This window comes from Eutrigla gurnardus, assembly GCF_963514095.1.
Source record: "Eutrigla gurnardus genome assembly, chromosome: 7".
Classification (NCBI taxonomy): Eukaryota; Metazoa; Chordata; class Actinopteri; order Perciformes; family Triglidae; genus Eutrigla; species Eutrigla gurnardus.
The window spans coordinates 15,769,621-15,780,887 of NC_139921.1; the positions used below are offsets into that span (position 1 = coordinate 15,769,621).

General features: G+C 42.6%; 1 protein-coding gene across 1 annotated transcript; it reads right to left on the bottom strand.

Moving 5' to 3' along the window:
- Positions 1-1,708: 1,708 nt before the first annotated feature.
- LOC311015787 (protein L-Myc-1b-like) lies at positions 1,709-5,271 on the bottom strand. The gene is made up of 3 exons (XM_084013230.1): positions 5,016-5,271; positions 3,852-4,489; positions 1,709-3,108 (listed from the first exon to the last, which is right to left on the bottom strand). Exons 2-3 carry the CDS (start codon positions 4,402-4,404, stop codon positions 2,489-2,491), a joined length of 1,173 nt encoding a protein of 390 aa, XP_083869356.1. The 5' UTR covers positions 4,405-4,489; positions 5,016-5,271; the 3' UTR covers positions 1,709-2,488.
- Positions 5,272-11,267: the final 5,996 nt, after the last annotated feature.

An 11,267-nucleotide genomic window follows, 5' to 3' on the forward strand; every position in this document is an offset into this window, starting at 1 on the left:
CTGGCCTGATATCTGATTTCTGATTTCACTTCCTGTAGTATGAACTGTTCGCTGTGACTAGCATTCATCACAAGTTCACTCAGTTTGCATTACTTCGTACATTGTTTGACTTTTTCTGTTGCTTAAACAAACATGAGGCCACAAGGCAATATTTTCTGCAGAAATATTATCAACATTTCTAAATAAAAATGTAGCAGTCAATGTTGTTGCAAAGAGGTTCAATTGTCTATTGTGTGTAGATGGGGTCAGTTAACTCCCTCAACTGAGCCTCCTGAGATAAAATGCAGATTTTGTTAAGGACATTTTCAACTGTGCCAGAAACTAGTACCCTCAGGGTCACAAATGGGGCCCAGAGAGTGCACACAGGCAGGTGGAACACCAAGCGATCCCTGCCAAAACAAAGGCCAGTGAGGTGTGAGACGGTTGGAGTTCAGGGTGTGCCTGGCTAGTCTGTCAGGCTGTACTTGAATAAAAATGGTTGCTGTATTATACAAAGGACTGGCAGTCAAAGCTGAGTCACTCAGGCTTGCGGAGACTCGCTGGAGAGGTCAGCACTGGGGCAGCAGCATCATGCGGGAACTCAAGTTTATAGCAAGACACATTGGCTTTTTTCAGTCCAGTAAAGTCTTGTTAACTAAAATCCAATGGGAGAACCCTTTCATTTCTGTACTACATTAACTCTCATATCCTGCAGCCCTAGGGCAAGACACACAACCAACTGCCTTTATGGAAATTCTATATGTCAGTTTTAGGTCTTAACCCCTGCAAGTTTATAAATCCAGCAGGAACTATGTCATCAGATTAGAGTCGCTGTGTCAGTTTTGGTCTATCAAATATTACTACTCTACTTACACAAGTAACTCTCTGGGGGACAGCGGCTGCATGAGTGCGACATGCATGCAACACCCCCAATTACATGGACCACAAAGCAATAGAATATACAACAAAGGCCAAATGGCAGTAAAAGACATGTCACGTGATAGAAGCAAGGGGACGAGAGTGTAATATCACCATGATGCAGATATCTTTGAGACTTTTCCCCCCATTTACATGAAGCACTGCTGCTCTCCGACTGCATACCTGTGTGATAAGCTGCACTAGAGCCAGGTGGCAGTCCACACAACCCCCGTCTCCAAACCACTGGGGACTGTTCTAAAGATACCGATTGTACATGTGTGTGAGTGTAACCTAGTTCAGAGCACATCAGGTGGCCCAGCGTGCAGCAGCCACTGCAGAGGGGAGGATCCACAACAGTATCACACACTCTTCAAGGGCAAGTCTCAAGGACGGGCTCAGTCCAACCTTCTGTAGACCGGCAGCTGGTGCACGAGATGCACTCATTTATATGAAAGACAACTGCAAAACGCCGCAGAGGAGGAAATCAAGCAGGTTTTATGATTGGCTCATTCACAGCTGATTTGTGTGTGATAGCAGGTTGCGTTTCTGGAGAGGCGCGACCACAGCAGCATATGGTAGATCTTACCCACGATGAGAAATCTGTCATCCGTTACTTCCGCCTCAGACATTTAAAAAAAAAAAATCAAGGGTTCACTTTGGTGCAAGGTTTTTATATGGTTGCCATGGAAACTAATAGAAGCGGTGGTTGTACAGAACAATTTTGATGGCAAGGTCAAAATGTTATTTGATATTGGGTTCACAGAAGAATACAGTAACTTGCGTCTTGAATTAACAAAGACAAAGATTCAGGTTTGTATGCAAATATGGTATAAAAATTTAATGTTGCCGCCCATGTTAACATGCTTTAAAAAATCAAACAAAAATCAGGAGAAGCATTGAAATCACAAAGTGACGTGTGAATATAAAGTACAGCAGTGCTACTTGTTCTTTTTTTTGCCTGTTTTTTTTCTTATTTTCTTAACAAAATAGAGGTTCCTCGATGCCTGGCGGCATGTCATAAAGAGGAGCAAAGCTAATTGACAAACTCTTGATTTTGCCTCCTTTATCGGGAGCGATAAGCTATTATTTACAGAACAATTTGTACATCAAACACTCTGACTCATTCGTTCATTCATATGTACACAGAAAGGCATTCACACTTAACTCTGTTATAAGTGTGTGAAATTAACACACTGAAACACACATCCTGAAGGCTGCATATACTCACCATCACACTGATAAACAATTAACAAAGTTCTTATTTCCTCACAACATACCAGGAAATATCTGAGTTATAGCTATAAAACCAATTCCATTACCCATGTTCAGAATTAAACACTGTCTAAATTTAAAAATTAAACACAGCACACTGACTGCTCCTTCTCCCCATATCAGGTTCATTGGTCAGCGCAGTCAAGTCATAGGAAGCCCACAGCAATATTAATGTATTTCAAAACAACAACAAATCACAGCTATGTACATGAGGCATCTTGTTATATCAAAACTGTAAAAGTGACACTTAACATGAGTAAAGTTCCTGACTGTGAATAATGAGGCAGTTCATTTAAAAAAAGCACACTTTGTCCGAGTCTCAAGAGCGCTTCAGTTCAGCTAATTTGCGGAGAAGCTGCTGCTGTCGGGTTTTGAGGCGTTTCTTCTCCTGGAGCTGCCGTTTCTCCCTGGTGTGCAGGTCTGCCAGGTAGTCTGTGGCATGGGTCAGGATGGCCACCTTTGGGGTCTTGGCCGACTCTAGGCCAGGGATCTCATCCCGCAGGGCGAGGAAACGGGACCGGAGGTCATTCCTCCTCTTCCTCTCGAGGAAGTTGTGGTTCCGCCTGCGGTCAGTGTCCTCTGCGTCTGAGTTTTGGGGACTCTCCGAGGGCGAGGCAGGCTGGGAGACACCAGCCAAAGAGCCTGAATGCTGACTGGATGCGGTGCAGGTGCGCTTTCTTGGTGGCTCTTCTGCATCCTCCTCCTCATCATCATCATCCTCCTCCTCATCATCTTCATCATCATCATCGTCATCCTCAGGGTCGCTGTCCGGGGAGCGGGCGGCGTAATTGTGCTGCTGCCGGTGGACAGACATGTGGAAGCGTTTGGGGCATGGGTCAGCCCGGACCGTGATGGTCACTGGTTTCCTGACGTTCACCAGCCGTACCCGGTTCTGCTTGCTCTCCACAGTAACCACGTCGATTTCCTCTTCATCATCATCTGTGATCACATATGAACAACTCATCAATACACACAGAAATACCGCTTTAAAAAGCATGGTGTTTAAATGCCATCCATTAGAAAAAAAATACAGGCTCATTCCTGCAAAAGCTGAGTCAAGCAGAATCAAAATTCAGCTAAAACTGACTGTAAAGAAGTGCATTCCACAGCCAGGCATGCAAATCACTACTCCTTCATCTGAGAAGGGCAGAACAAGAGCTGAGGTGTGAACAGTGGTCAGCCATGCCAAAGCTTGCAGGAATTCAGGCTTTGTCTTAGAACAGTAAGCACTCATCAACAATGTAAATTAGAAGACCTGCCGACAAGGGGGCACTCCCTCATTTATGAAATGTTAAAGAGTTACTCTCATGGTCTGTCGCTGCGTGTACGTAGTAGTGATACATCACCAGGACTCGGTCACCCCGCCCCTCTACCGCACTCTGCTTGAAATGCAGAGCCAGTGGAAGACATTCAACGAGGGGAAATAGAGTATAAGTGACGGGGGCGCGGTTTTTAAAAGATTGCATGTGGTATTTCTGAGCAAACATGTGGCGCATTGTCACAGCGAGAGTACAAATCCAGCTTTAAAATGGGACTGGCTGTTGTACTTGGTGACCCCTCTGCACCACAGACCACGGTTACGCAATAGCAGCCCAGCTTTCCAAATTACGCATTGTTAGAGGGCAATATAATCCCGAGGCAGGGGCAGGGTGGGGCAATTTAGAGCATGACTGCTTCCTTACCAGAGGAATCGGAGCGAGATTCGGAGCCAGACGACGCCGGCTTCCTGCAGCTGCTTGCCGGGAAGGTGAAAACAGCCGCGGGGTCGACGCAGTCTGTCGGCGCGGCGGTGGCGGTGGCGAGCGGGCCACCTGGAGAGACGCACTGCGCCTTGCTCGGTCTCACGGAGATCTGGGCCACCGGGGGGACCACGGTCTGCGCCGCAGCTGACACTCTCCCGTTGACCTTCTCCAGCTGCTTGCTGGCAGAGAAACTACTCCACATGCAGTCCTGGATGATGATGGAGCTGAGGTTGCCGAAAAGCTTCCCTGTACCGGGCATGAACTGACCCTCGCACTCCTCGTCCTGACCCAGGACTTTGGACAGCCAGCTGAGCTTGTCCCCCGGCGAGAGGTGCAGCGCACCGCCGCTCAGAGTCCGGGTGGGCGACATGGGAGGGGTGGGCAGCAGCTGGAACTTTTTCCATATGTCCTCGCTCGGTGCGGTCGACTTGTAAAAATCCTCCTCTCGGTCTAAGTCGTCGAAAAAATAGTGCTGGTAACGGTCGAACTCCATGTCGCCAGTTAATAAAATCCTCTAGAGTTTATTCCCAGAAATGATCAAACGACACCAGATGCCTCGGAGGAACGTCCTGTACAACCTGGGGAAGAAGCACAGTGATTGGCTATGAGCTTTAGAAAGTAGTTCCCAGTATGATCACATTCCCAAGTATCCGTCTAATGGGCCATTAGGACATCGCAGCCCTTTAACAGCCCACTTTCCACAAACGGGACCACATTAATAATTGATCGCCTCTTGCGGATGCTCTCTGTGGAGGGATGGATTCCAACTGTCCGGGCACACAATGTTATTACATAAGCTCTCTCTATCGATGTAAAGAAGTCAGCTATGGTTCAAGGTTCATGTTTTTTTTAATTTAAATGCAGCCTCCATGAGACACTGCGAGAGAACTACAGACTCGTATGATTTATTATGCATTAAAGTAACATGCGCGTCTGCGTTTCCTGAAATGTAGGCAGCGCTTTGTTCCACGGGGCGGTCATGTGAACCGGCGGAGAGGAAAAGTGGACCGGTTCACAGTTGTAGCGTCGTCTAACCTTCACATGCAGTCCTCGGTTTCCTCATTGGAAACTTCCAGAGGTCGACTCAGGAATAAAAGTACTCACCGGCTCTCTGCAACAATCCCACAGCGAAATTCAGGGCATTTGGAAATCCGTCGGCAGCCAAAGAGCGCAGAGTCCACGGAGATCAAACGGATCAAAGCTGACCGACTTGTGGTTTGGAGCCAACGATGCGCTGCTTTTTACACTTTTCTCTTTAAGAAAATAAGTTCAGGAGAGGGAAAAAAAAGCCGGGGCTCAAACAACAGGCACAAGGTCCGCCCACGATGTCTTACAGAAAGCCACACAGTGCGTTTTTCGCGCCAGTGAGATATCCTGTTATAAGGCGATAAAAAAAGTGCAGGGAGGAGCCTCGGAAATATCTGCAGCGGTAGATCCGGGTAAGCCCCTCCATGGCGGGGGAGGGGAGTGGAGGGGGGGCGCTCAGCTCAGCCCCGCCCCGTCTACAACACCAATTACGGTCACAATAACTGACATATTTCATCATCAATATGTGTTGCTCTTTCTAGGTGCAGAAGGGCAAAATATGTTTTGTTGTTAGTGATTTGCTCTTAACTCAGAGATTTACATGCATATGCTGCTTTACTACATTTAAAAGCACATGGCTGTAGTTTTAATTATCTTCACTTTGTCTGATACAAATATAAAGCATTGTCCCAGATTAAATATACATATGGAATAAAAAGTAACATTCAGTTCCCCTTTGACCTGCTATAGCAGTAAACAGCACTGTCACATTAATGCAGTGATAATGATGCATTCTTATAACTTTTTAGAGCTGAAGCAATTAGAAATTAATCTGAGTAATTTTTCAAGCAAAAACGTCACATATCTTCCCAGTTTATGCCGTGCTTTTTTGGCTTATGAGTATTTTTGATTGCATAAGATGATGCATTTAAAGTCTTGACTTATTTTGACTTTGGCTTTAGGAAATTGTGATCAAAATGTTTCACCATTTTAATTGATTTATGAGAAAATGACAATTACAATGTCTGCTCAAGTAAAGGATCCATCTCCCACCACTGCATCCCAACATAATTAACACAAAATTATTATTTCGCCATAACAGCATAATGCATTTGAGATCCACACAAGAAGTTTTCATTGGTGTCTCTGCATCGCTGGACTGTGGCCCCTCATCGTGAGGTAAAGTGTCTTAACCTCGGGGCCAAACATTAGTTCTAAGATGATCCTCTTTTCCGTAAGCCTTTTAAAATAAGGTGATCTTCAAAGTCTAAAATAATAACAATGCTCTTTTTTTCCTGCCCCAGCTCTTTTTTAATATGTCGATTATAACAGATATTCATCTGCAGGGACATCAGATGGAGAGGGAGACACAGCAGCTGTAGAGCCGTTGGATTGTATTGGTGTGGAAAGTTGTTGATTGACAGTATCAAGTCTTTTAATCTTTATTACAAAAGATAGGACTTCAGTGTCCTTAACTTCCACATCCAGTATGGCACAAGTGTATTCTATTCCAATACTAAACATTTCAAACAGTGAAGGGTGGGGTGCATCTTTGCAACACCAACGAGCACAACACAAACACTCACGATTCAGCTGTCTGCATGGCGGTGAAGTGAGTAATCTTCTTTACAGCAGCTTCCTCAGCAGCAAACAAGTTGATGTGTTGGACAAACAGTGTTATATTGGGTCTTAAAATCCTTGTTTACAGGACACAATAACAGCTCTGCCAGAGAAAGAAAAGACCACCCTCGTAAAACCCATGTGCACTCAACGACCTGAAACATTTAATTATTTTAACCGTGATTTGACCATATTGAACAAGGCAATAATTAAGTAGACACGCGATTTGTCTATATATTGTCCAGCAAAAAGCTTTAGCCACACCAGCGACAAAAAGGTCAGAGTGCACCAACGTCTCATGACCAGACACCACCAGGTCAAAATCATACCCCACCCGAGGCCTCGACCTCATCCTGTGGAACACATTGATCTGTCTGGTCCATAGCATGCCCATCTTCTCCTTGATTGAGCATCTCGGCAGACAACCCGAAACCTCCCAATATCACAAGTTAACGACAATGATAAGTGATGGGCATCTGTTGTCAGCGAGCGGCCTGCGGTCGTTCGCCTGATTGTGTGCATGGTTAAAGTGACCTAAAGGCATTATCAATCAATACACATTTTCCACTGATGGTTATGAGTCTGTTTTATGAGGTTTGCTTCTAAAGTCAGGGTTTTAGAATTTTAGAATCAGTTTAGAATCTAAACAACTGTCTTAAGTTTAGATTTGGAAACCTTGTGCATCTTAACTGGATATCGTCTACACTCTTGTAGCTTGTAGTTTTTTTTAATGTTGCCTTCTTGGCCAGGTCTCTCTTGAAAAGGAGAATTTATTCTCAGTGAGACTTTTACCTGCTTATAAATAAAGGAAACGTACTGAACTTAAAATAAATTCAGAAAGAGACACATTCTAGCTCACTGTAAGCTTCACCAGTGTGATTGTGGCATTTCACCCACAGAGCAATGATCATAGACCGTAGATCCTCTAACTTCACATCCCATAATTACACAGTGGACCAACCCTCAGCCTGCTATGTTGGGAGTATTTCATCCCTGCCAAAGAGAAGAAAGAAACATCTTTGGTCCCATAAAATTCAGATGAGGCCCTCCTCCTCCTCCCTCTCCTCTCTTCTGTTCCTTCATTAAAACTTTTCCTCAGCAGAGACATTGTTGGGGTAACAATGCTTAACACCAACAATAGCCTGCTCCCCAAGTCATCTCCCTGCTTAACTTCAAGTACCTGCCATTGTCCTTCATTGTTATAGTAGCATATGTGTGAGGATGGTAAAAAGGGGGTGCGGGGGTCGAGATCCAACTCAGCAGAGTCCTCATGTCTGCAACACCCACTCATCCGCCTGACGAATATCAGATACAATGTTGTGCAGGAATTTAGATGGGGTTTTTTTTCAGGGACTGTTTGGAATTGTCCCCATGTGCTATACAAGGGGGCGTCCTCCTTTTCCCCACGACCCCTAACCCCGACCTCTCACCTTCTCCACCCATCTAAGAAAAAATACAATCTGTAGCAAAAGTGGGACCATTCAGCGAGAGCTCAGAGAATGCAGATGAGAGAGACAACGTAAATAATTCACACAAGTGTTATTGCTCCCTTAGGGATGTAACACACGGTATTCTGCCCCCCCCCCCCCCCCCCCCCCTCCTAAAATACCACAAGCGCATGATTAGCAGGGTTCCCGTTTTACCTGCTAACATTTTTCTTACACCAAAGATCTATTGCAATGCCGGCACTACATCAAGCATTTACTGTTGAGTTATCACTTGTCCTTTCATTTCCTTCCCAGCAAAGTGATAAAAAATGAGATAAGATTACAGTCTAATCTTTAGGATTAAGATAATGTTGAAGCGGCAACGACACATCTGTGTACATGATTAAAAAAGGACATGCTCATGTCACATTTAACACATTTTGTGCATTGTTTACTGGTTAAAGCTTCATGTTTGCATCATATGGTGGTACAGAACGTCAGGGACATGGTATATATGAATTGTATATTTTCTATATGTTGTGTATATTGCTAAAACTGAGTGCGCTAAACTGGTTTCATTGTCCTAAAAATGACATTAAAGACATATTCTATTCTATAAATGTTCAAAATCAGTGAATGCATTATTTGAATGACTGACAGGATTGTAATAGTTGGAGAGCCACATCCCTTAATGCAACCAAGGCCTCACTGCAGCACATAGGATTAAGTTAGACTGCCACCTGGTGTTTGCTATGTGTAAATAACTGATGTCTTTACTCACCTCTTACTGCGCAAAGTGTTTCAATTCTTTACTCCAGTAAAAGTAGTATTACAACGATGTAAAGGTACTCCATGAAATCTTAAAGTCTTACATTCAGAATAGGAAACAACTCAATAGTATAATATAGTATCAGGGTGTTTTTTTTTTTAATGTATTTTATTGCAATTAATCACATTTTTGGGATTATTTATGTGAAATCTTAATGAAAACAGTAAATAACTATGCTGTCAAAACTTGTAGTGGAGGGGAAAGTACAGTAATAAAGGGAAACAAAGGTAGAAAGTAAAATAAAATGGGAAAAAACTAAAGTTAATACCCAAAGTACAGCTTTCCTACAACCTTAAGTACATTTAGCCACACGTAACCAAACAAGGAAAGGTAAAAATCAAAAAGGATCATGACAGACTCTAAAACATCTCACAAAAAGGACAGACTGCAGTTGGCTCATATTATCCACAATATATTGGACAGAGTTACACATTACAGATTCGTATACCACTTATACTTAATGGAGTTGATGGGCTCCACAGCCAGCTCCTAACGGTCACACAATATCAGGTTTTCTACTCAAACCTTCTGAAATCTCTGCAACTGAAATCAGCCTTCAGTATGTGCACTGTTACTATACTGTTTTGCATGTTTTAATACACATGGACGTAGATCACACAGAGGAATACAATTATTATTATTATTCATTTTATCATCAGCTATTCCAGCAAAGATTTGCGATAGAACCGCACTTTGAAAGTTACAGTGATGTCCAGTAGATGGCGCCGTGGTGAAAGTTTTAACCTTACAGTCCATGGTTTTAACCTGTGAAGTAGCTAAAACATTGGGTAGCATTGTCCTCACTCATAGCCTTATGGTACAATTTAGTGGTGCCTGATTTGATTATATCTGTTTCATGTCAGATGTAGTGGAGTAGAAGTATTAAGTTGATTAAAAAGCAAATACTGAAGTTAAGTACAAATAACTCAAATTTGTACATTCTAATACTGGTCCTGGAGTATTCGTTGAGTATTTTTGCAGGGCCAACAACTTATACATATAGGCCTACGGTATATTACATAGGCCTGTATTTATGTTTTTTTTTTTTTTTTTTAATATTTGAATTTCATTTTAGTCATTTGTGACATAAGAAACCTTCTCAATCCACAAATGTGTCATGTCACTTACATAACATGCACCTTTATTTGATATGACATAAGAAACACCCAGCATGGCAACAAAACCACGACAAAAAATGAGCAAAGGTGTGTTTTGTTGCAACGCAAAATTGGAGCGTTATCACCAAATGGTTCATTATGTTACTAGGAGGTGTTCTTTTTAACTGGAAATATAAATGAAGTACTGACTTATTTGGAGAATCTGTGTTATAATCTTACAAGATAAGCGATTACACTTGAAATGAAAGCTTTGGTTAGAATGTAAGTAAAAGTAAAAGCATGGACCACATAGTTACTCATTTACATCAAGTGTAAATGTTGGCTATTCTTCCACCCTTACTGGAAACAAATCTGCAGCATTGAAATGATTTGTATGACAAGAGTAATTTCCCCATCCATCCACCAAGCCACATGTAGGCTTTGTTTTACTGTAGCTGGGTCAACAAACACTAAGGGGAAAACCCGAGAGTCAGGAAACTTACAGTCTTCCAAAATACCCACACACTAAAAAGACCTTTATTCTGAGGTACTTTCAAGAATAACGTCTGTCTGCCATCAATCCCTGCTAATAGTGACTGAGATTGTGTTTTTAACAGAGGATTTGGTTTGATTGTGAATCTTGACACCTTTAAATCAGCACAGAGGGCACATTTTCTTTCAGTTGATTTTCCTTCTTCTATTTGATGTGTGTGTGTGTGTGTGTGTGTGTGTGTGTGTGTGTGTGTGTGTGTGTGTGTGTGTGTGTGTGTGTGTGTTTGTGTAAATAGACAAAAAGGTGTGTGTTTAATGTTTATTTAGTTGTCAGAAACCAGAATCCTATTTACAAAGGAGGCAATAGCCAGAATAATGGTACATTATAGCCAGATGACACGCAGCTCAATGTACAAACATACAGAAGTAAAGGTGCTTAGTGGTATAACTGTAAACCCATTGTGTAAAATAAAGACTGATTAACGTTAACCTGAAGAAAAGCACTGCTTTACTGAAAACTGTCCTTATGTAAGATGCTTTAATGCGATCTGAGCGAACAGCATTTGTTTCCAGTGAAGCCTTGAATTTCAACATACAACCCAAAGCCAAGATTCAAGCTATGTCTCCACTTAACTTGTCTGTCCAAATCAAAACACTGAAACTATAAAGGTAAGAGAGGATTTTGTCACAATATGGACAGGTTTTTATACTCGTCTTTTTATTTCCAGTATTTTATGGCCCATTTAATTGTTAACTCTTGGGTTATGCATACTAAATGATGATTTAACATTAAGTTATTATGCATTGTGATACTGTTCATGTGTTGTGCAAAAGGGTCTTTGGAAGGGACTGGCATCCACTCTGG

What these genes read in the sequence shown, in the direction of transcription:
- LOC311015787 (XM_084013230.1), bottom strand. Translation starts at nt 4,404, where the DNA reads ATGGAGTTCGACCGTTACCAGCACTATTTTTTCGACGACTTAGACCGA. An exon ending in ATCTCGCTCCGATTCCTCTG is followed by an intron (nt 3,109 to 3,851) that starts GTAAGGAAGCAG and finishes ATGTGATCACAG; the next exon opens with ATGATGATGAAGAGGAAATC.